The sequence below is a fragment of the Callorhinus ursinus genome, unplaced genomic scaffold (genome assembly GCF_003265705.2).
Source record: "Callorhinus ursinus isolate GAN/ISIS: 27379988/994484 unplaced genomic scaffold, GSC_fseal_2.0 scaffold7, whole genome shotgun sequence".
NCBI classification, from domain to species: Eukaryota; Metazoa; Chordata; class Mammalia; order Carnivora; family Otariidae; genus Callorhinus; species Callorhinus ursinus.
The window spans coordinates 51702466-51727960 of NW_027397069.1; the positions used below are offsets into that span (position 1 = coordinate 51702466).

Consider the following 25495-nt stretch of genomic DNA (forward strand, 5'->3'; position numbering starts at 1 on the left):
AGAAGAAGAAGAAGAAGAAGAAGAAGAAGAAGAAGAAGAAGAAGAAGGTGGAGGAGTTCTGCACCAGGAGCCCCGCATTTCCCTCAGGTGGTCCGAGGGCACACGGTCCCCTCTCCGCCCGAGGCCACACCAGTGGCTTCCCTTCCCTTCAGCCTGGCATTGCTGTTAACCCATCTGATGTCTTCCCTGCTTCCAGAAAAACAGAGTTTCTGTCCTACCATCCAACTCCAAAAAGAACATACCTGAAGTTGTATTTCCTGGGACTACATTGGTTTCCTAAGGCACACTCACCAGGCTCCACCTTTAACCTCCCGTGGCTTAAATTTGCAAAATCTGATAACTGGATTATATCACCTGCGGGGTCTCTTCCAGCTCTGCAATCTGTGGTTCCGCAGCTCTTGGGAGATCAGACTGAGGAGACCCCAAAGCTGCCTGGCCTTCCAAGATTTGAAAACATTTTCAGTCAAGGCTGTGTTGCCAGCGCCCTTTTGTGGGAAGATCTGACACCTAACATAGCCAGGAAATTGAGTCTTTAGGAAATTACAAAATAAAAATAACAAAACCCTTAAATAATAATGATTGACATTGATTGGAGGGCGTGGATGCTGACCAGCAAACTGCACGAGTATGACCCCCCCACCACCCTTCCAGCACCCCTGTGTGGTGAGTGGTGCTACCTCTGCCATTTTAGAAGTCACTTGTCCAAAGTCACCCAGCTCCCAGAACTCAAGCAGTGGGATTCCAAGCTTTATTCAGAACCCAACATTATGCTGCCTCATCAGAGGAAAATGTCTTTTTTTTTTTTTAAGATTTTATTCATTTATGAGAGAGAGAGCGAGCGCAAGGTGAGACAGATCACGGGGGGGGGGCAGGGAGAAGCAGACTCGGGGCTGAGCAAGGACCCCGATGCGGGGCTGCATCCCAGAACCCTGACACATGACTCCAGCCGAAGGCAGATGCTTAAACTACTGAGCCACCCAGGCGCCCTGGAAAATGTCTTTAAATGGTTTTTACAATGGAAAACAACTTTAGGGATTGTCTAGCCACATTTCCCCAAAAGGCCCACTATCTAGAGACAGTTTCACAGGCTGTGGTAATGTTGTGGGTGTATGTTGGTGGGGGTGAAGAGACAGAATGTTCCAAGATCAAACAAGTTTGACAAATACCGGGTTAAAGAAAATTTATGGTGATACATCTCCCTACCTTCATTATGCTAATGTGGAATAAAGAATGAGATAGAATAATGAGAAAGAAAGTGATAGAACTCCACATATATCCCCAACTCATTATTTTCTCATTAGTTCCTCCACCTCAGAACACTTTGGGCCAGGTAGTTCATTGCTGTGGGAACTTTCCTGTGCATTGCAAGATGTTTAGCAGCATCCCTGGTCTCTGCCCACTAGATGCCCATAGCACACCTCCCTCTCCTCCACATTGTGACAACCCAGAATGGCTCCAGACATTGCCAAATGTCACATGAGTGGCAAATACACACCTGGTGAATCCTCTGTTTAGGCCATAGAATTCTTTTCTTCATGGAGGAACTCAAAGGACTCATGTTATGGAAAACTCACATCTGGAAACACCACTTAAGTTCACTTATGCTCACCTTGTAGCAGAGGAAATGAAGACCCAGGGAGGTGAGGTTACTTGCTCACATCAGTTATATAACTTGAGTGATGCACGTAAGAGCTATGTTTCCATAGGGGCTTCAACCCTATCCTAGCACCTCTTGGGTGACTCTGACAATGGGGGCTGGGGGCTGGAATATGGAGGCAGGCCTCACTCAGCTCAGCAAAGCCCTATCTTGGTCACTGTTCCGCAGATATTCAAATTCTCCAGCCACGTTTTTTCCTCTTATTGATGCAGCTCATGGACCCAGGGCACTTAGACACTCATCAAAAGAAAGACCAGCTCATGGCTGACCCTGCGGTCAAGATCATACTGTAATGAATTTCTGTGTTCCAACCAAAAGCACTGGGAGGCTAAGTTCAGAGACGATCGATCCCTTTTCCTTAATCAATTTCCCTGAAGTCCCCTTTCCTTAAGGATTTCCCAACAATGGTAGTATTGGGGGCCAAAGTTGACCTCTTGTGTCTCTTCTCCCTGAAGAACCTTTGGAATAGGGGCAGATTTCCACTTATTGAGGCTGAGGTGATGTGGAATTAGGATCAGGGGTGCGAATGGTAGAGGGTCAGATGGAGTCTTAGCAAATGCTGTGCTTTCTAGAGTGTTCAAGCAGAGGCCAAATCCTAAGGTCAGGAGGACCCACAGGAGGGGAAGTTGGACTAGGTACGAATTTAGTACCCACCCTGCCTCTGCATGGGCTGGCCTATGGATCATTCTAGAAGCAGGGACACACCTTAGGCCTTTCTCAGTCCACTGCAGCTTTGGGTTTCAACCACCTCGATGTTAACTTTGGAAGACTAAAGAGACAGTCTGGGGCCAGTTGCTTCCGGTCTGGGGCGACGAGCACTCGGTGCTCTGCAAAGCTGTTCTCACCCACCAAGTACACACACGGTGTTGACAATGTTAGCTGTCACCCCTACTGGGCTTGCCATGGGGCTGGCACTGTCCAGCAGCCTTTACACTTACAACTCGTTTCATCTCTACAGCCTCCCGTGGCAGGCACTGTTATTGTGCCCATTTACAGACGAGGAAACTGAGACACAAGAGTTCAGTAAGTTGCACAAGGTCATAGAACTAATAAGTATAAGAGCCAGCTTTGAAATCCAGGTGGTCTGGATCCAGAGGCTCTCAAACTCTGCGCTACCCAGCCCCCCTACATGCCTGAAAACACAGCTCTGAGAGCCCCGCCATTAAGGTGATAAAGACACTGTGGACTGGTCAGGAAACCACCCAGGGCACGGTATGTGATTGGGAACGACTGGAAAGACAGGAAAAACCAACTCTTCCTTTTAAAAAGGCCTTATGGGAAATGACATCTTTAAAGCAGAATCTGATCAACCACCTTCCTAAAGGGTGATGTTCTAGAGTGATCAGCTGCTTCTCTTCCCGCGCGGATGGACACCAAGGTGAGGTAGCCACCCGGCAGTTTGGTAGCCTTGCGGGGCATGCTCTTTGCTTGAGGCGCGTGATGTGTGGAACGCAAAGCAATGCTGCCACCTGCTGGAGGAATGGATGATTTTCCCCGTCTTTCCTGAACAATTTAACTGCGGTGGAAATAAAGGAGAGAGATTTCAATCTCAACCCATCTCCCCATGTGTTGAGTTGGTGCCCACTTGTGATCATGGCCAAAGACATAATTTTGGTTCACCTCACATTAGAGCATAAGTATATTTCCAGGTCTGTTGACGCTTGAAGAACAGACTTCCCTCAACCTCCACAGCCGCCACTGACACTCCAGGCATCTTTCTCTCTCCCCTGGACCTGGAGCCACCTCCAGCTGATCACCTGCCACCTTTTCCTCCCCTACACACGCCCTTCTCCAGGTGATCCCTTTCGAGGGAGGGCAGAGCACATACTCGCCTTCATTTAATCCCCCGGCGGGTTCCTGTCGCGCACAGAGAAAAATGCGGACTCTTACCATGGCCTGGGCAGCCCTACACGATCTAGCTCCTGCCTGCTCTCTGATCGCCCCCTCGGTTCCTGCAGCCATGACCCTCTGTCTGTTTTTTGCACATGGAAGGCTCCTTTGCACCTGGGGTCTTTTGTATTTGCCATTCTTTCTGCCAAAAGGATGCTCTGGACCCAAATTTGCAGTCTGTCAACTCTGTGGCCCATGGCCACAGTGTCTCCTGCGTGCCCCCCATTCCCACCCCGGCTGGGGTTCGGGGCAGACGCGTGAGGCCGAGGTGAGCCAGCGCCGGTAGGATCCTCTCTTTATTTGAAATGTTGATATTTTGTTCATCATGAGTTTTTTGACATTAATTTTTTAAAAAATATTGCACAAAACATGATTTCTCTTGAATCTTGAGTTTTCAGGCTCCCCCGAAGTTTATGCCTGAGAACGAGTGCCTCGTTCCCCTCCCGCCAGTTCTTCCCCGCCTTTTCAAGCGTCTTTCCCTTCTCATTTCTTCCGTGGCAGCCCTGGCTCAGAGCCTCATCTCGTCAGCCTACAGTTCCTGGCTCCCATCCAACCTCAACCCGGACCCCGCATTAGCTTCCTGTGTAGAGGTTGAGTTGTGAGCCTCTCTCTCCCCAAATCCTTCAAAGTTTCCTGCCTCTTTTGGGTCCAAAGCCCGTCATGCTCACTGGCTCCATGTTCACTAGGCTCCATGTTCTGGGTCCTGTTAACCTTTCTGGCTTCCTCCCAGGCCAGATCCCTCAGTTCTATGCTCGTTTACGCACCCTTCCCCAGAGAAGCCTGCGGTCTGCCTCACTGCCTCTGGGCTGCCCTTCCTCACGTGGGGCTTCTTCCCTCCCTTGCCTTCACTGTGGGGTCTGTCAACTCTGTTACTTAAAACTTAGTAGTTCTAAGTTTTAAGTGACTCAGTGTCACTTCCCCAGGGACATTCTCTGGCCATTTATTTTAAAACATAAAACCTCAGTCTCTGCTGCATAATAGATATGTGATAAATATTAATTTCCTTCTTTTTACCACACAGCACAGGCTCGGATGCCGTTGACACAAACAGAGCCATGAGCGTAAAGAATTACTGTCTGCAGTCCTCACCTGCCCCCAGCTCTGAAGTTAGTACAGGACTGGGAGAACACATCACCGGTTAGCAAAAGTTCACTTAGCTGGGAAGACCGAGGAAATCGTTATACATGGGCGAGTTTGGCTTGTGTCCCCCCTACACACACACACACCCACACCCATGTTCATCCTTCCAGTTACCCACACCCAGGTCTGGTTACTAATAAGCCATTTCCTATTGGAAACTGTCCCCCAGAGCCTTCCACCTTCGGTGGTAAGGCAAGGTGCTCTTGTTTGACACTTGTGGACTCCGTAAGAAGCAAAGTAGGTGAAAGACTTCAGATCTATAGTCAAGCCCTTTGCCAAAGGCATGAGCTCTCGTGGTGGTGTCCCAAGTGGATCCTGCCACTCCTGCAGTGTTTCAACTAAACCTGCTCTCCGACTTCTATTTACTTTACCTGCCGCCCTGCCCCTGCCTGCCTCCCTAGGGGTGACTGTGGGCACCTTGTCCCATGAGTCCGAGCCTTGTTCCCCATGCCCAGGGCTGGGTGGCAGCACTGAGGACACTTTGGCCTGCCCTCAACCTCCAGCTCCAGGTCATACTTTGACACATATTCTGCTTATCTCCTTCATGGCCTTTGTAATGGATCTTCTCCTCTGCCTGATGGGTGTCCAGTGATGCCTCAGACTTGATCTGAAGTTGGAGCCTTAGGCTGACACTCTAAGCACCTAGAGCAAAGGTCTACGAAAGTGACCTCTTTTGTCCACAACCAAAGTTATTCCACAGGACACCACAACACCTTCTATTTGGCAGTCTCTCTCCCCCTCTGAGGTCCTCCACAGGGACCTGGGATGGGGCAGGGCTGCTAGAATCTGTCCCCGTTACACGCAGACGCCCATGAGTGTGGCCAGCAGCGAGCACCCTGTGTAGGCAACGAGGGAAAGGAAGGGCCTTTTTAACGCTCACAATCAACGCCCCCCTCGAGATTGGTCTGAAAGTATATTCCAATTTCTGTGAAATCTGAACATCAAGATGGATTCATTTGCTTTTTAATGTGAGGTAATCGCCACTTTCCCCGGCCACTCCCATGATGATTCAAAGCAGCACCTTCCAAGCTCGTGGCTACCCCTACCACCCGAGGGGGGTGGCTCTCCCCACTGCTCAAGGGCGGGAGTAGGAGAGGCGGTGGTAGCCTCAGTCGCCATTGCTCTGTGTGTGGGGCTCTACCCGTACAGACACCCACAGATCGAGAGATGGTATAGTTTCTGTGCCATTGTTACCGTTCAGAGTCCATTCTCTGTGTCTTGATGCTTGAAGGTAAGAAATCGAGAACAGGAGGACGCCAGAAACCGTGCCACTCACTCACCATTTAGCCCTCCTGATGACCCTGAATGTTGGTGCATTGGTCTCCCAGGCCTGTGGCAAAGATGACTGCAAACCGAGGGGGTTAAAACAACAGACATTTTTTCTCTCACCACTCTGGAAGTTAGAAGTCCAAAGCCAAGGTGTCTGCAGGGTTGGTTCCTTCTTGAGGCTGCGAGGGAGAATCTGCTCCACGCCTCCCTTCTAGCATCCGCTGCTTGCCTGCAGTGCCCCGTGTTCCTTGGCTTATGGACACATGGCCTCAGGGTCTGTCTCCATCACATGGCATTCTCCCTGTGATTTGTGTCTATGTCTCTGTCCAAATTTTCCCTTTCCTTATAAGAACACTAGTCATTAGATCAGGATCCACCCCAATCCAGTATGACATCATCGTAATTACATCGTCAAAGATCTATTTCCAAATAAGGTCACATTCACAGGTACCCGGAGTGAGAAGTTCAACATTTTTTTTTTTTTTGGCAGAGGGATACAGTTCAACCCACAATAGTAGGTACTGTTCTAATCCGCGTACTAAACAGAGACACAGAGTAACTTACTCAAAGATACACAGAAAATAGGTGGTACGACTCAGTTTTTAATTTGTCTAGACCTAAATATTACCACTTGATAATTGCTTGTACCAGGCCCTCTGCTGCATATATTTATTATCCCCCATTTTATAAAGAGAGGCACGGAGCGTTTAAGTAGCTCGTCCAGAGTCACACGAATATGAAGTGGCAGATCTGGGAATCGATCCAATAATTCTCACCCAGGTCAACCCACCAGCACATCTCCGAGATGCCTCACCCTTCCTCCCTCCCTGTCCCCCGCATAACTCCCTACTGCAGCTGAGAATCGTGGCTGCAAGGGACATGTTACTGGAATGTCCCAAGTGAACAGTGTAAAGGCAAAACGGATCATTGGGACCACAGCACTGCCGCTTGATACCTCACAGCGGGTACGAGTCTGATGGGAAAGACCAAGTCCTCGTCTTCCTTCTGGCAGCCAGGGACGAGCTGCCCGGAAAAACCAGGAGAGTGAGTGAGTCCCGTTAAAGAGCAATATATGTCATAACTAATCACTTCCCCGCAGGGCGCTGCACATACTCTGAGGCCGCTTCTGGGTTCTAAGGGGCACCTCACTGGGAAGAAGCGTCCACGACCACAGTGGGGAGGGACCACGTCTCAGCCAAACCCACTGAGTGGCTATTTATGTGGCCTCATTCTTCCTCAAAATAAAAAATCAAAAGCATCACCTTCTTCACCTCCTGCCGACGACTGTGCACTCTTCCCTCCTCAACACCAACGAGGAGGCTCACACGTACACGTTCCAGTGCAAACACAGCAGACTGTACATGGCAGAAGCCGCAGAAACTTCAAAGCAACACAAGAGGTTGAGTGAGAAAGCCCTCAGCCCAATGCCGCTAACTAAGGTCTGACCAGCACTTACAAGCTAGGATTGGTTTTGCTTGTATTATCTCAAAAAGATAGCGTATGGGTAGGGGCGAGGAACATGGGCTTTGGAGGCAGGTGGGCTCAGATGCCGACGCCAACTCTCCCAGGCACGACCTGGGGGAACTTAGGTCATTTCTCTTCTCTCAGCCTGTTGTCTTGCTTGTGAAATGAAGATGTTGACATAAATTCATAGAGATGTTATAAGGAATATTAACATACCAGTCTGACTCTTGATTCCTAAGAAGGACTATAAGCTACGGGTAAGAATAAAACACTGCTTTAAATTTGATCTTATTTATCTTATCCCATGTACCTAACTTTCTGTTTAAAAGAGACCTGGCTTAGGGGCGCCTGGGTGGCTCAGTCGGTGAAACGTCTGCCTTCGGCTTGGGTCATGATCCCGGGGTCCTGGGATGGAGCCCCGCATCAGGCTCCCTGCTCAGCGGAGAGCCTGCTTCTCCCTCTCCCTCTGCCACAACCCCTGCTTGTGCTCTCTCTTTCACTCTCAAATAAATAAATAAAATCTTAAAAAGAGAGAGAGAGACCTGGCTTAAGTGAATGGGAGCACAGCTCTGGATGCATCCGGGATGTGAAAACAAGTAACAGGATGAGAAGATACCAGATTGGTAGGAGACACTCATTTCTTTCACATGCTTGATATTATCCCACTGAATAACACACACACACACACACACACACACACACACACACACACACACGACTGGACGGGGTTAGGGGAGAACCAGTACCACTCTATTGCCTGCCCCTCCTGTTGGAGAAGTTCATTTGGAATACGATTAGGGCATGTGAGTCCCGGGGCTATGACCCCCAAGCTCCAGACTGAAGATGTGCTGGGAAGGGACCCAGGCCCAGGACCCTTCTCAAGTAGGAGACAGTACATAGGAGATAGGAGAAAATAAACCAGACTCACATGTCTCAAGAAAGCATATAAATAAAAGAAATCTTAGGAAAAATAAATTCATAACGGTTTAGTGATTTACCTCACCTTTTTAATTGATGTCTATGATTTTATTGTTATTACTAAAATCACATTGTTCATTGACAGTAGTTTCTCACAATTTAAGTCTGTAAATACCTTATGTTCAGTTTTATATCAATGAGACAAAATCCTAAAGGGCAGGGATGACGTTCTACTCAGCGGTGCCTCCCTTGACTTAGTGTGCGGAAGAGAGATGACAAATGCAGGGTGGATTTGTGCGCCTCTAAGAGAGCTACAGAGAGTCAACTACTTCAACCAGCAGCTCCGGGAACCGCTAAGCAACTCAAGCTCCTCTTGAAACTGATGCACCTGCAGAAGTAACGTGTACTCTCTATACCAACCCTGGAATAAGGAAATTCCGTAATACGGATACAATTACAAAATGGCATTTAAGTCGGAAAAAAACCGGGAGTAAACATCGCTGGTTGCATTTTTGTTCATTGAAAGTACCAATCCGTTTCACAAAACAAGCTTTATAGAAAGAGGAACAGGGTAATTTGTCTTGTCAGTTACAATTCATACAAAAATAGGCTCCAATATTAGCTACACACAGCCACTCAAATACGATTTAAGAAGTATCAAAAAAAAGCTCTTTAAAAAAATACAGTAGCAGCAAAAACACTGAACATTTGTAAACAAAACCACCAGTAACAAACCTATGCTTAATAACACAAAAACATGCATTCTTTTTAAAACATTAAATATATATAATAAAAAACAATATTGGCCATTTTTTCTTAACATACAATACTCAACATCTGAAACAATATGATGAATAATAGACATGAATCGGTGTTATAAGGCATGTTGAACAGTCTTTTCCACGACATTCAGGGCGTCATGTTGCTGCAGAAGGTAAACTATGCAAAAGTCTTCTCCTAGCTGTGATCCGTGCACACCGGGGGCACTCGGAGGACTGGAAGCACTGCTTGTGAAAGCAAGCTCTGCACCCTACAAGTAGGAGGACAGCCATCAGCGATCGGCCTATCTCGTCTTCTTACATACGTACAGATGCTCATCCCCACCCTGGGGAGAGAGGTTGTCTGAATCCAGAAACCAGTCGTGCAACAGGAAATGAGGAAGGTTGTGGAAACTGCAGGATTCTGAAGTCCCCGGTATGTCATGAACACGAGGCTGAGAGAGTCTGATGCAAGGGATGTTGCCATACACCCCCCCACACACCCCAATCTGCCCCAGGACTGCTGCCCCAGCTGCTGAGAGTGTTGGTAGCTGACACTCAGGAGGCGGCCCTAACTGGAAATGGCCCTAACTGGAGAGACCTGCCTCCCTCCTTTCCCTCCCTCAAGGTCATCTCCCTTTGCTAGCACTGGCCTACACCCGGTGACTGATCAACACGGGGTTTAAAGGTCTGGCTGGCCCCTGTCCCCAGTATGTGACAACGCGAAAGGCCATCTTGCTTCAGAGTGCCCTGTGAGATGTGCTGAGCCTTCGTTGCTAACACACCACGGTTCACCCTCTCCCTCTGCCAAGTCCTGCTGACTTCACACCCCCACCGGTGTGGAGCCTGAGAACACACCCCAGGAGCTTTCCGCATGCACATCCATGCCCCGGAGCCTCTCCTACGATCCTGCCTAAGGGGCTCGGGGAGACAGTGCTGGTGTGGTCTAAGGCGACGAACGGCTCTTATCAAGGGTAAAGGCAGAATGCATGGTCAGATCTCTCCCACGGGACAGCTTAGAGATCACGGGATTTCCTCAAGCATGAACACATACAGTCAAACAATGTCTGAAAATCTCTGCTGTGAAGAGCCACACAGTAAATGCGTTAGGTCTTTCAGGGTACATGGTCTCCGTGACAATGACTCAAACTGCCCTTGGAGTGCGAAAGGTGCCAGAGACAGCACCTCAGCCTTAGGCATGACCATGATCCTATTCTAAAACTGGGGCGGTGGCTGTGGCCTATCCTGGTGGGAAAGAACGGGGGCACAGGGAAAAGGGGGACCACTCTTCCCTCCAAACACTATATGGGGAGACGTCACCCTTCATCCACACCCCACCCAAATACTCCTCCCCAGGCACCCAAAATTCCACGAGCTCCTACCCAACATACAAGCACGCACCAGCATCATTATACCTTAAGCAACGCTGCACTTGAATGATTAAGTTGCCATTAGGCTAATTTCGTGCTTCAGTTATTAAGCTATTGTCAAGGTGACATTATGAAGTTATTAAGATACCTGCACATCTTCTACATGTTTCGGTCTGAAAGGGGAAGATGACGGCTGTACTCTGGCAAAATTCACAAATGAAGCCCTTTCCTTGACACAGCTGCAAGAGAAGAGGCCAAAAGTTAAAATCCTCCTTGGCAATGTTTCTTTTGATGGAAAAGCCAAGTCACTACTTCTTTTTTTTTTTAAAAAGATTTTATTTATTTATTTGAGAGACAGAGAATGAGAGAGAGAGAGAGCACATGAGAGGGGGGAGGGTCAGAGGGAGAAGCAGACTCCCCGCTGAGCAGGGAGCCCGATGCGGGACTCGATCCCGGGACTCCAGGATCATGACCTGAGCCGAAGGCAGTCGCTTAACCAACTGAGCCACCCAGGCGCCCCCAAGTCATTACTTCTACAGAACTTTATAAACATCTGTTTTTAAGTGTCTGGAACCCCAGCTCTAGAAGGAACGGGCTGCTCTATCACGCTTAGTAGAGTAAACGAATGCGAACGGTAGGTGCGCATCTGCTTTGCCTGGAGAGATTTCACAGCCCTGGATCCCAAGTCCACACGGCTGTCCTTGGCACGGCAGGGCAGATGGGAGTCAGGCAAGGCCCCGAGCAGGGCTTGGCACCGACACTAAGAAGTCACTTGGCCCAGGCTTGCTTCCCAGCCCTGCCACTTGCCAGCACGACGGCCTTGGCGGTTACCGAGTATCTCTGAAACTCATTTCTCTCATCTGGAAATAGTGTTCCCCGCACTTCCTTCCCAGTTGGTGGGGGTTAAATGAGGTCAAGTGCAGAACACCCATCCCAGGTCCGGATGGGTAAAGGACAGCTCAGGGACACACCAGTCCCAGGTGCACCTTACCTCACAGCTGGCCACGTGTGCAAGGGAAGCTTTTAGAATGTCCTTGAGCAAGGGCACCAGCAGCCTTTTCTTGACCCTGACCAGATCCTCCAGGGAGAACAGGTGGAGCTCATCAGTCAAATGCCTCGGCACCTGCTCAAACTCCTTTAGCTCGCTGCCAGGGAGGAAACAAAGAGCAATTCAGACAGCCACCCACGCAGAGGCCACGACACAAGAAGGCTGAGTGGGCAGTGGTTTTCTCTGGTGCTCACACTTAATTTTTTTTAAACTCAATTAAAAAAAAACACACACACAACAAAACCCAAGAGCAAGTTGACCTGACTCACCATCTGACATTTTGCAAGTCTGTTTGGAAGCCAGGAACTTAAAATTCCATAAAAGCGGATTTCAAAAAGCTGAACCAGCAGAAAAACCTATCTCTTGTAGTCTGCCTATATAGATACTGAGCAAAAGACAACTGCACATTGATTTTTCAAGGCTTGGAAACATGTACTGAGATTTAAAAAAAAAAAAAAGACTACCTTACTCATTCCAGCTCAATTTCAAGTCCATCCGCATGCTGACTATTGTCCAGCCAACAGGAGAAGCACTGCTCGTAGGCAGGTGCACGACCCCCCCATCCAGGAATCCACCACTGAGCACAAGACCCAAGCATCCAACTGTGAGCTGACCGTAGCCACCTGTGTGTCCCAAGGACATTCACATACTGATTGTAACTTTCTCCAATCCCTACTGATCTCCTGAATTCCCTAAATCAGTTAGTGGCATCACCATGCACGCATGCCCAAGCCAGCCACTGCCTACACTGGACTTGACATTCCAGTCATGCCAAACTGGGCTGAACTCTCCATCTGGCCTGAGATGCTCGCTCACACTGCATCTTCTGCTGAGGGATCCCTGACACTTCTTCTTTAGTCCGACTTGCTCTTCAAGCTCAGCCTTTTTCTCCAAGAAGCTCTGTGGCCCTCTTCCCCGCCCCACCCCTTAGGACCCAAATGTTGCCTCTTCTGCGTCCTCAGGGCCCCGTGCATCTGTGTCTAACACACAGTCCAGCAATGATGGGTGTGTGCTTTCCCCCTGGACGTAACCATGAGTCCTGTGGATTGTTTACCTGAAGCGCAGAATGGATACTCAAGAAATTTTTGTAGACAGTAATTGTGGGGAATGTTGTATGTTACAGACAAGAAAACTGACAGTCTGAGAAGTAATTAACCTGTCACACCACCGCCATGAGGTAGAGCTTAAGGCCAAATAACTACAGGCGACGTGCTCCTCCCCAAGAAATTTAATTCAAAAGCAATACATTATCATTAAATAAAGATCAGAAACTGAAAGAAGCTTTAAAACAAAACAGTTTTTTAAAAACTATGATCCCATTGTAACAGATAATCTTAACCCCTTGAGTAACCTATTTTTTCACTTAAAAAATTCTATCTCTGTCATTGAATTCATGCCTATACCTTTATGCCATGGCTGCCCGAAATTCCACTTCTAGAAGTTTACCCTAAGGACATATTACGGATGTGCACAGAGACTCACCTAAAGCCTAGTTTTTTTTAATAACAAATAGTATTAAAAATCTAAGTATCCATCAGATATTAAAATCTATTAGGTTTAATATCTATAGAGATATTAAAGTCTATTTTAATATAAAGGTATTAAAAATCTACTAGATTAAAAATCTACCAGTAAGAGAACAATACTGACATTAACACCACATCATACTATAGAATACTACACAGTAATGACAGTTGGACACACCTCTCTATCAGGGCTTTCGATTCATTGATACACTCATGCTCATAGCGGCACTATGCACAACAGCTAAAAGGGAAAGCAACCCAAGAGGGCTGAATGGGTAAACAAAATGTGTTAGATACATACAATGGAATATTTTTCAGCCCTAAAAAAGGAAGGAAATTCTGACACATGCCACAACATGGGTGAACCTCCAGGACATTATGTTGAGTTCAATAAGCCAGTCACAAAAGGAAAATACTATATGACTGCACTTATATGAGGTACCTAGAGGAGTCAGTTCATAGAGACAGTAAGGAGAATGGTGGTGGCAGGGGAAGAGGGAGTTACTGCTAGATGGATATAGAATTCCAGTTTTGCAAGATAAAGAAGTTCTGTTGATGGATGTTGGTGACGGTTGCACACGAATTTGAATGTACTTAATGTCACTGAATTGTGCACTTCAAATGGTTAAGATGGTATATTTTGTTATGTGTACTTTATCACAATTTAAAATAACAACAACAATAATAATAATGGCCACTGGCTAGAGTTATTTCATCTTTGTTTTGGCCAAGTCTTCTAACACGTTAAGTTCTCTACTCGTGAGCCAGGAGGTTTAGTAACCTTAACGACAGGGTCTGCATCACCAAGGAGGGGCCCCGAGGGAGTTGCTGTGCTAAGGGGCCCTGTGGACTGGAGGAGGTGGGACCAGGTGGCACCCAGAGGACTGGCAGGTGTGTCGAGGCTCCCAGCCCTCCCTGCCCCTCAGGCCTGGCCTGGCCCAGCCAACCCCAGTACCTTTCAGCAAACCTGCAGGTCTTCAACAGCTTCTTGATATGAAAAAGCTGCTCCCGGGTTTCCTAACGTGAGAAACCAAATGGAGGAAAAGTTAATGTGATCAATGGCACAGGAAATGTATAAGTCCAATTTAAATGTTATTTCTAACTTTGAAATGCTACAACACTATAAGACAAGCCTTTGAAGTAAACAGTCTATATAGCAGGAGTTCCTGACTGAGTCCAGGAGGGGCCCATGTTGAGTGGAGCCTGAAGCTTACACAACTGTTGGGGGCCTTCTTTGAGGAAAACACAAAACTATGTATAAAAGATGGAGATCCTGCCCTTTGTGGCAACATGGATGAACCTGGAGGGCACTGTGCCTAGCGAAATAAGACAGACACAGAAAGAAAAAACTGCATGGTCTCGCTTACACGTGGAATCCTAAAAAAGTCAAATACACAGAAGCAAAGAGTTGAACAGAGCTCTCCAGGGATGGGGAGGTGGGGCAAACGGGGAGATGTTGGTCAAAGGGAACAAAGGTGAAGTTATGTAGGATGAATAAATCTAGAGATCTAATATACAGTATGATGACTATAGTTAATAATACTGTATTGAGGACTGGAAATTTGCTAAGAGAGTACATTTCAGGCGCTCTCACCACACACACACACCGTAACTGCGAGGAGATGGATAGGTTAATTATCTTGACCAGTAATTATTTCACTTGTATTTGAATATCAAATTACCATGCTGTACACCTTAAACATAAACAGGTTTATTTTAAAACTACTAATAAATACATTTCAAAAGCTATGTATACATGCAAAACTATGCGTAAATAGGAAATTTGGTACGGGGCCTTGGAAGGGGGTTCGCGAAACTAAAGCTCCAGCGGCTGGCGGTAAATCCGCCCCGTGGAGGGTCCGCCTGGGTCAGCCCGGAGACCGTGCGAGGCGCATTCGCGGCCAGGGACCTTGGCGCCACCGGCCCCGCCTCCCCTCGCGGAGGCAGCTGCTCACCCTCGCTCTGTCCAGTTCCTTGGCCTTGGCGTACAGGCCGGGGCCAACGCTCAGCAAATTGAAAACGGGCTGGTGCCACAGGCCGTCCAGCAGCCGTCTGGAGAAATGGCTGACGTAGTATTTCCTGAAGTCCCACGTGGTCAGGATCCGGGCAGGGATGCAGGTCTCCTCGTACGTGTGGCAGCAATCACAGAAATACTTCCCCAGGTAGGTGCAGTACCGCAGGCGCTTCACAAACTCTGCAAGAGCACACGGGGCGGGGCGGGGGGGGGGGGGGGGGGGGGGGGCACAGCTCACCTGGGCTGGCAGCCCACCGCCCTCTGCCCCCCGCTTCCCATTCCCACCCGGGTTCAAGCCTCGGACTGCTGGGTTTGCACTGGACCCCGCAGCAACTGCGAAAATCTCGGGCGGGAACTGGAGGCCGTCAATTATGGCCACTCCCGAGTGTTGCTTTCCAAAAACAGGTGTCAGAAAAAAGAGAAACCTCCCCCCAGCCCCAGTACTCCTGAATTTGGAAGACGGGCATTGTAAACTGCAGCGTAGCCAAAAGAACAGGAGATTTAGAGTCTAGCAATCCGGTGGGCGTCCACTCTCTGCCTCCGGCTGGCAGGCAGCCTGAGGGCTGGTGGGAATGTCTTCCCATAAAAAGCAACTCAGAACTAGATTCTGAGATATCACATGGACCGAAAGTGCTTGGTAGATTGTCAAGCACCCTACGTACGCTCTTAGGGAGTAGCACCCCAAAGACTTCCTGGATAAATCCGTGGGAAACACATTACAGAAATGCACCAAGGATGGGAATAGGTGAGACGTGGAAACACGGAATGCCGATGACCAGGAATGATGTGAAAAACCATCTCAACAACAAAGACGTGCATGTTGAGTGAACTCTTTGGTTTTGCATCAAACTCTCGCAAAAGTAGAGGACCCAGAGCAGGCGAGGTGCAGAGGGGCGGACACTCACTCTCAGGGCTGACAGGAGGGGACTTTCTCGGAGGACATTTCCATGATATACTTTAACTCTTCAGTGTGTAGCGGGAATCCTACTTCCGTGACACCAGACAGAAATGCTAACCATGCACACATGGAGATACAGACAGGTGTTCATACAGCACATTTATAGTGGGAGGGGGGACAGCAATCTAAAGATACATCAAGAAGCAACTGGCTAGACAAGTATGGTGCACTCAACAATGAAATGACAGAGAACCGATGAATTTCAGGGATGAGGGTGGGCAGTGGACATCCGGTTCCAGATAGGTATACTGCGACCTTGATTTTGCTTTTAAAAACACACATACACAGTCCAAAGGATCCTCACCAAAAAGCCAGTAGTGAATACTTCTAAAGCACGGGAGAAAGGATTTTCGTTCATTTGCATTTTTTAATTTGCTAAAATGAGCATGCATTGCTTTCAGAAATATATCTAACAAAATATATCCACAAGCAAAAGGTATAGGGACAAAGACAACAAATCCCTGGGTACCCACCACCAAGTTTAAGAAGAAGACAGCAATTCAGTTAAGTCTCCCCTGTGTCCCTCCCTCAACATCTGAGTCTAAGATGAGCGAGGATGATATTTTATCATTCACCCTTTGACTCACGGGTTTCTTTGTAATGAAAATACCATAAGGTATAATACAAATATTAGACGATACAGGCTGCGAAGATGAAATGAATCGCTGGGTGGGAAAGCAGCTACCAAAGTACCTGGCACACTGCAGATTCTAAATCTAGTTTCCTCACACCAGCTTCCAGAATAAACAAGGCCGCTTATATCTTAATGAAAAGAGATGTTACTTGCATAAAGTGAGCTTTCAATGAGTTAACTACATTGCTAGTCCTGTATGCTTCTGCACATATGTTTACCAAAAAAATAAAATAAAATAAAACCAATCAATCAATCAACAGGGCCTGAGTGACTGCAGGAGCAATACTTTACTGAGCACGCACTTTGTGTCATGCTCTGGTTAAAAGTCTCACCTACGGTGTGTCATTCTCTGGGGCTATTACTTCCCTTATTTCACTGATGAGAGCAGAGACAGGGAATAATAAGCTGCATATGCCAGAGACACACAGGGAGCTGGCCAGTGGGATTCCCACCCGTGTCTGCTCTGAAGCTCCGGCTTTTGGCCACCACAGCTCCCTCATCCTCTGCCGCATTCAGCGGAGGGCAAGGGTGAAGAGCTAATGCCTTTGTGCTTGCCCAAATTATCCCTCGGACCCCGGTAGCACCCACTGACTCTTATTATTTACAATAGTTTATGTTCTATAAAGTTGTCATGAACACCAAATTCGTGAAGACTGAAGTATGCTCCTGAGGGAAATACAGGTTTAGGCTTCTGTGAGCCTGTGGTAACAACATTTTCACCAACTGGTCAGTATATAACCTTGTTTCATGTGTGTTTTCTGCTAAAAGACACCGTATTTAATATATTTTGTTATAATTTATTTTTAACAACCTTATGTATATTACCAATAATATACCAATAATAACAATCTTATATATACATTACCAATATATTATTAATATATTATTTTGTTATAGTATATTTTGTTATATCATTGAATTCAGGGCCAACAGAACTATCTATAACTCACACCTGAATGAAGCTTATCTAATGCATGTATATTTTCCATAAAGCAAATCATAACCTTCTCGTGCTTAGAAGCACTTCAGTACTACACGTGGGGGATATTTTAAACAGCTAAATCACCAACAAAAAATGCAAAACTGTAAAAAAAAAGGCATTCAATAAACCGTGAGAAGGCCTTATTTACAGTATGAGAAATAAAAACAAGAAGGCAGAGCATTGCCTTCTGCTGGAAACATGTGCATAGGGCAACTCAAATTTCAGGCAACTCAAATTTTTGGAGCTTTGTGCCTATTTGGGCATGACTATGAAAATACCATGAGTAATGATGTTGTGGTCACCAATAAATATTATCGAGTAGATGAATCTGCAAATATGGAATCATAAATAACCGGGTTCAACTATAAGTACACACAACTAGGGCTGACGAATTATTGTTAAGAACTTGTTAAGTGCTTAATGTCTGAGTTCTTAAATTTCAAAGCTTGAGAAGTCAGTTGTATGTGTCTACTTCCCACCCTGGATTAAGATTTCCGATTTGGCAGATAATGAGTATTTTTTTGCTTGTGACAGGGCCTTGATACATTTTCTATAAAATGGGCAGAAAGGAAGGTATGCTTTGGTCCTTGCACTCTACATTTCTGATCAAATTTAGCAAGATGGGAAAAGAGAGAGGGACAGACGGGGCCAATAAATTTTCCTGATGTAATTCATCTTTCCCTAAAATCTGCAATCTTAACATTTCAATATCCAGTCACTCATTCATCAAATTTCATTGACTATCTACTAAGTACTACACTATCAATACAGAATAAATTATGTCTCTCTCTTTCGGTTTCTTGAGTCCTTTAATTAAAACAGAGCCAGACGACGCATCCTAAACCACCGGTTCTAGACCAGGGGTGATTTTTTTTTTCTCCCTAAGAATATTTGGAAATATCTGGAGATATTTCCAGTTGTTGTAATTGGGGAGCCACCAGGGGCATCTGATGATGCTACTGAATGTCTTAGAATATACAGGACCGCAGGACAACAAAGGTAGTAGTACTGAAATTGAGAAGCCCTGCTCTAAAACCACAACTGTTCTCATTGGAGGAGAAGTCAATGAGACAGAAAAAAAAATAGGAAGGACAAATTCTAGAACAATGCTGTCCAACAGAACTTTCTGGGAGGATGGAAATGTTCTAAGCCCGTGCCATCCAATGTAGTACCTACGAGCCCCATGTGGCTATTGAGCACTTGAAATGTAGCTAGTGTGCCCGAGGAACTGGATTTTTAACTTTAATTAATTTAAATTAAATCTTAAATAGCCACATGAGCTAGTGGCTACCATGTTGGATTGTGCAGGTATAGAATAAAGATGGCTAAAGAGAAATAATAACTAAATGCAGTGTATGAAACTTGGTTAGAACCTGGATTGAAAAATTAGCTATAAACGACATCATGAGAAAAACAAACAAATATGGACTAGTATGAGAGAATATTTAGAGAATTGTTATTAATTTCCTTTGGTGTGCTAACTGTTCATCATCCTTATTTTTAGAACACGCTGAAGTATTAAAGGGTAAACTGTCATGTTGTCTGCTTACTTTTCAAATGGTTCAACATGTGTGAGACTGGAGGAAACAAAGGAGACCTGACAACTACGTGACATGTGCAATTCTGGATTGGACCTGGGAGCAGATCAAGGTCATGGGTGAAATCTGAGTAAGTCTGTGGCTGAGTGAATAGGATTGTACCAATGCAAAGTTCTCAGTTGTAGTAATTATACTCTGATGATTATAAAATGTTAACAGGAGGGGAAGCTGGATGAAGGGAATACAGAATATCTCTGTACCATTTTTGCAACTCCTCTGTAAGTCCCAAAATACCTTAAAATAAAAATCAAGGGGCACCTGGGTGGCTCAGTCAGTTAAGCGTCTGCCTTTAGCTCATGTCATGACCTCAGGGTTCTGAGATCAAGCCCCGAGTCAGGCTCCCTGCTCGGCAGGGAGTCTGCTTCTCCCTCACCCTGCTCGTGCTTGCTCTCTCTCTCTCACATAAAATCTTTTTTAAAAAATTTAAAAAATAAAAAGTCAAAATATATCCTAGGAACTATACAGGAAGTTCATAGGAAAAGTCCAAAATTGCCTCCGTGACTGATAACGCATCTACCATCTGTGCCCTGGGCACCTGTGAGCATGCTTTCTTCTCTCCTTATTACTCTCTGGTCACACAGGATTTCTCTGCAATCGCTACAGGCCTTTTGCTCAGGGTGACCCCTACCCCTGCAACACACATGCACATGCTTCTGGGGATGACCACTTCCCTACAGAACTTCTCCCTCCCAGCCCCCCAAGCCCAGATTCAGTTCCCATGAGGTAAATCCCACAGCACTCTGGACTTTCTCTTTCATTGCAAGCATCATCCTTGCTGTTCACTTGGCTGATGACTCTACCTTCCCGTAAGCAAGCTCCGTGAGGGAAGGATCGCGTTTATGCCCCCAAGGAAGGCATACATCTCCGTAGTTGAACAAACTTAGGGAGATCATTTAAAAGTTGGTGGAATCACAGTCACGTGTTCATAGTTTCTGACTCATGCACTCAATCATGCACTCGATACTGAGGAACCAGGATACAGTGGTTAACCAAACAGACATGGTCCGTACTGGACTAGCTGCGAGGATGAGTCCTGTAACTGAAACCAGGTACAACTATGATGAATGGTGGGCACTGTCGTCATTCAATATGGTAGAAGGAATCCCAGACAGATTGCTGTTTTCTGTTTTTATTTCCTGAGGTGGAGCTCCTCAAAGTCTTTTTCCTTCCAAGACTTCCTACCAAAGGCCAAAAGAACCCTTTCCAGCAAAGCTCCTCTTCCCCGCCTTCTAGAGGTCAGACCTGTGGATGCCCTCATAAGCAGAACAAGTGATTCCGAGTCTTCAGTGGGCAATTTGCATTTCTGACTGGAAGAAGTCTGATTTTCTAGGCCCCAGCTGGCCCAGGAATGATTCTTTTAGGCCACCTCCTCAAACCCTCTCAGAGGAGTTTGGCTAGCTCCTTGATAAGCCATCCAAGCCTGGAACAAGTCTCTTTTGAGGAAACTGCACCAGGTGCTCTTGTAAGACAAGGGGATAGAGCAATGAATAAAACAGACAACATGTCTGTCCTCATGGAACTTTGAATCTAGACAGGGACACAGACCAATGATAAGAAAAATCAGTAGAATCTAAAAGAGTATTTTAGGAAGATAAGTACTAGAATGAAAAATAAGGAAGGGTAAAGTGTACACGTGTATGTTTGTGGCCAGGAGTGTGGCAAGGTGGACATTTTCAATAGGGCAGCCAGAGAAAACCTTGTAACTTCTGAGTGAAGATGTGCAGGAAGTAAGGGAACCAGCCATTGGGGATGTCATTCTAGGGCGAGAAAAGCAGAGATGCAAATCCCTAAGTCAGGAGTGAGCCTGCCTCCTTCAAGGACCAGAAGGGAGGCCATGTGGCTGGAGCTGAGTGCCCAATGGGGAGAGAACGAGGAGATGGTCCAAGAGGTAACAGGCCAGCCATATAGCCTTATAGGTCACGATGGCCTCTTCATGAGAGAGGGCAGTATCATGAAGTTCTTGTAACAACTTCATCAAAGGCATCGCTCACAAAAACAGTGCACTCTCCAACTTTACTATTCTTCCCCCGTCACTGCATACTCAACAGGTAATTCACTGCTCATACTTACTAGGTTCTATTGGAGTTCCACAACCAGCACACAAAAAATTCTGGGCTGCTACCACGAGTTCCCTCCTGAGTACATAAAATGATCACAGTTACAGTTCAGAAATAGCCAATGGAGCATTTTTCACTGACTGGAAAAGAAACTGACATCATGGTGCTTTTCTTGGCTCGGGGCCTTAATTTTGTCATTTTTCATTTGGGAAAAAAATAGCATTCTTCAAGAGAGTTTCCTAGTTGAGATTTCTGGGTCTTTTATTTTATTTTATTTTATTATTTATTTATTTAGAGATCTCTGGGCCTTTTAAAAACCCCTGCTATTACCCAAACCAAAGTCGGTATCATGAATAACTATTCCACCATGGGATCTTTAGAGACTGCTTACTGTGCATGCACAGGATCCCCACCAGAGAGAACTGGAGACACACAACGCATGGGAGAAAGTTCAGGGAGATGAAACACCAAGAGGTGATGTGCCCGGGAAGTTCACAAAAGAATCCAAAGAAACTTGGATGAATAAGAGGTCACGTAAGACCTAAGTATCAAACATATTTGGTGAGCGATAGTCTACTGAGGTATCTTCTATTGAACTGTTGGCACCACAACTTCATATGTGATTTGGAAATATGAAGGAAGTTGCAAAATTTTATTACAACTTAGGGTCAGCAAAAATGACCAACGTAAAAATGTGTGGACCCCTACCTGTCTCCCTTAGAGAGGATATAGGGAAATTCTCGAGAAAAGATAGCCCTGGCTAAGGAGAGTGACCCCACCCCAAGTCTGGAGAAGGAGCTCTTCTGCCCAAGCATCCCAGAGACCTTCTTGTCATTCTCTCAAAAGAAAAACACAAGACAGAGCCTATAGGGCACTTCCATGGGGCACAGGCAAGAACCTTTGCCAGTCCCTTCTTTATGTTGCAGTTTAGGAACACATTAAATACAAGCCAAGAGGAATGGAGAAACTGTAGTTGGTTAAAATGTCCCCTTGTAATGTCATATGTTCTCAGAAACAAATTAAACTTCTACCTTAAATTATTATATATTTTATTTATACATATACAGTTATAAAAATGAGTTTATTTCTTTTTTTCTTTTGCATCCTCTTTTGTCATTTTGTCTTTTAGGATTTTGTTACTTCTTAGAGAACAGAGCTATTTTTATTTGCATCCTGTTTCATTTTTTAACTACTAGGACCCCTCCTCAGGATTAGTTTCCCTTTTAAAAAAAAATTATCCATTGATTTTTTTCTTTCACATTGTGCTGGTGAATAGAGCGGTCTTTTAAAATTATTGTATATGATTTTTAAGGTTCAATATTAGCCACTTAAAAAAAAACCCTTTAAACCTACTTAATTTTCAATTGCTATGTAATGTACATAATTAAGGACATAGTTAAATTCTCAACTTGTCAAACTTACAGAGCCCCCCCAAAACCCATGATAAACAGGGAGCTAAGAAGCTAACTCAGAAAAATATGCCCAACCTTCCTTTTCCTAAAACAAAATTTCCTTCATCCCTCGGTGTGTAATTTTCTTCCCTTCACCTACTTCCACAAAGAGGTGGGACCCAACACACCTTGTTACCTGGACTGGAGGCCCACACAGCAACCCAGACTTACTTGAGTGGTGGATGAACATTAAATATGATTTGAAATCTGGGGGGCTCCCAGTCTTCAGCCCCTCTGATCCTCGACTTAAGGGTAATTTCCTGAACGACATCCACACTGGATTCAAAGTCTTTCCGGACCTGCTCTTCATTCACTACCTGCATAACACAGAAGAGGATTGCAGAGCAACCTAAACAAGCACATTTCAGGAACTGAAAGAACAAGAACATTCAAATGTGTCTCCAGCATTAAAATTTGCCATGAAAAATTAAAACTGCTTTCAACTGAACGAAAGGAGCCCTCCCTGTATCTAAAGCCATCTGCAGAAGACTTCCTTGAAACACCATCCAGCTGAGATCACTTTTCTTAGTATTTTTGGGAGTTCATTTGTTTCCAGACTTCAGATTGCTGTAAGTAGGTCATTGTGACCCAGAATGCTTTTATTCACAGCAGAAGCCTCACTGCTCTTAGTCTATAGGCTGCCAGATGCTGCCCACCAGAACCCCCAGCTGTTGTCAGACTTCCCCCGAAACTGCTCTTTTAAGATCATTCCCCTGCTTAAAAATGTCCAGTGGCTTCCCTCTGAACCATTCAACTTTCCTGTTTGCATTTAACATGCAAACTTCTCAAAGTAGCATTCTATGTCCTCCACAATGTGACCACATCCTTCAAACCTAATTTCCCAGGAAGATCACCCCCCCACACACGGATACACACAAACACATGTTATCAACCACACCAAGCCACCCCGCTCGATAAACATACCACGCACCACCACCATCACTTTTACTCCTGCTGCCCTTTGCCAAGCTCCCCTTCCATGTGTTTCTACCTGCTACCATTTTCAAGTTCTGAGATCTCCAACTGGCCTTCCCAAGTCCCCTGATAAACACTCCTCCTCTGCACTTGCAGAGTGCTTTATTCCTCCCCCTATGTTAGCTTTGCCGCAAAGTTCTCTCCCCGCAGTAGGATGTGGGCTGTCAGAGGGCGGTGTGTCTACAAGGGACCAGGCTGGGCATGACTCCTGTTCTTCCACTGACCAGCCCTGCCGAGGGGCTGGAACTAACACTTTAAAATAAACATAACAACAGCATCTACTTAAGAGGATACTGATGAGGATGAAAATGTGAAAAGCTGAATTCCCTGGCGCATAATCAACACTCAATAAATGTCAGATTCATCCTTCATTTCATGTCTCCCCCAACACCCAGTGACCATACAAAGAAATGCATAAATGTCTGAAGTGAACAGCAGGAGAGAAGAGAGTTTAGGAACTTTCAATTCGAGGCCAGTTCATTTTGATACTTACTATCGAGCCAGCAGCATTTAGAGAATCTGCCAGTTGATGATTAACATCTGACAACATCCAGCACTTCTGGAATACTCGGTACAACTCTTTGGCTATTAGCTCAGCAGAACTGAAGTCTGGCTCATAAATGATACTGAAAGGTAGGAGATGCAAAAAGTGGAAAACTACATGTGTGAGGAATATGTTATGAGTCTTCCTGTTTTCAATCATCCTTCCCACTCCAAAAACTCAGAAGAGGTGTCACATGAGGGAGCATGCACCACCCACCCACCGGCTGTCTTACTCAACACAGCAGCTTTTATTTATGGAGGATACCAAGACTGGGAAATGTGGTAAAAAAAAGCACTGGATTTGGAGCCCGAAGACCTGAGTTCAAGTCCTATCTCTGCTCATTTAACAGCATTATGTCCTGAGGCACATTTAGTCTGAGCCTCAGTTTCCACAAATATAAAAATGGGGTTAAAGACCCCACCCAGCCTGATTAAATGAGAATATATACAAAGGCATTTAAACACTATATATATATATATATATATATATATATATATATATACACACACACACACACACACACGTATATATATAAACTATAGAAAGCTCTATAGAAATTTTAGTGGTGATTGTTTCATCGCTAAGTAGTAATCCCTGTCATTGGAACTGGCTAAATTTGGTCGGATATGTCAGAGGCCTGGTGTTCATAGTGCGTCAGAGGTGATGGCCCAGGGGTCTAGGGGCAGGTGGACACGGAGGAGAGATACCTCTTAGAGGAGCTGCAGGAACATCCACAGGTTTCTGTGATATTGCTAAACTCACCAAGTTCTGCAAGTAAATCAAAGAAAAGGTATTAAAGTATTTCAGTCTGTTTTACTAACTCACACTCAATTTTATAAGAACATAAAAATAAATCCCTGCATCTCAAAAAGAACTAGTTCTTCAGCATCTCCATACTTCAGGTTCTTTGGGTTTCTATTACAAGACTACAGCTAATGACCAAAGATGGGATTTCAAAATACACTCACCTGAAATTCCACCAAAATTTAATTGAGAGGCCAAACAGATCTCAGACTATAATGAGTATCTGCTTTTGCATTCAATTCTACAAGTGAGATGAGAGATTGATTATCAAGACATTTGAAATAAGAACATCCTTTTTTTTTTGTTTTCCTGACATAATTTGATCTTGGGAGAAGCTTCTTTGAAAGCCATTATAACGTGGTACTGCATGGGATGCATGTCAATATGTGTGTGGGAGAGGGGAAGTACGAGTCATCGCTGGTAAGTTTCCAAATCTTA

The 25495-nt window shown here is 45.6% G+C and overlaps 1 protein-coding gene across 3 annotated transcripts in view; it reads right to left on the minus strand.

Moving 5' to 3' along the window:
* Positions 1-8405: 8405 nt before the first annotated feature.
* The window catches only part of RUBCNL (rubicon like autophagy enhancer), a 40011-nt gene continuing 22921 nt past the window's right edge, over positions 8406-25495 (minus strand). For all 3 annotated transcript variants that reach the window (XM_073894532.1, XM_073894533.1, XM_025874873.2), the window contains exons 6-14: positions 24961-25021; positions 24203-24335; positions 22906-23051; positions 21297-21361; positions 14996-15234; positions 13996-14057; positions 11458-11611; positions 10615-10705; positions 8406-9368 (exon numbers count right to left, since the gene is read on the minus strand). In XM_073894532.1, coding sequence (XP_073750633.1) covers positions 9256-9368; positions 10615-10705; positions 11458-11611; positions 13996-14057; positions 14996-15234; positions 21297-21361; positions 22906-23051; positions 24203-24335; positions 24961-25021 — 1064 coding nt within the window. In that variant the 3' untranslated portion in view covers positions 8406-9255. The remainder of the gene's footprint in view (positions 9369-10614; positions 10706-11457; positions 11612-13995; positions 14058-14995; positions 15235-21296; positions 21362-22905; positions 23052-24202; positions 24336-24960; positions 25022-25495) is intronic.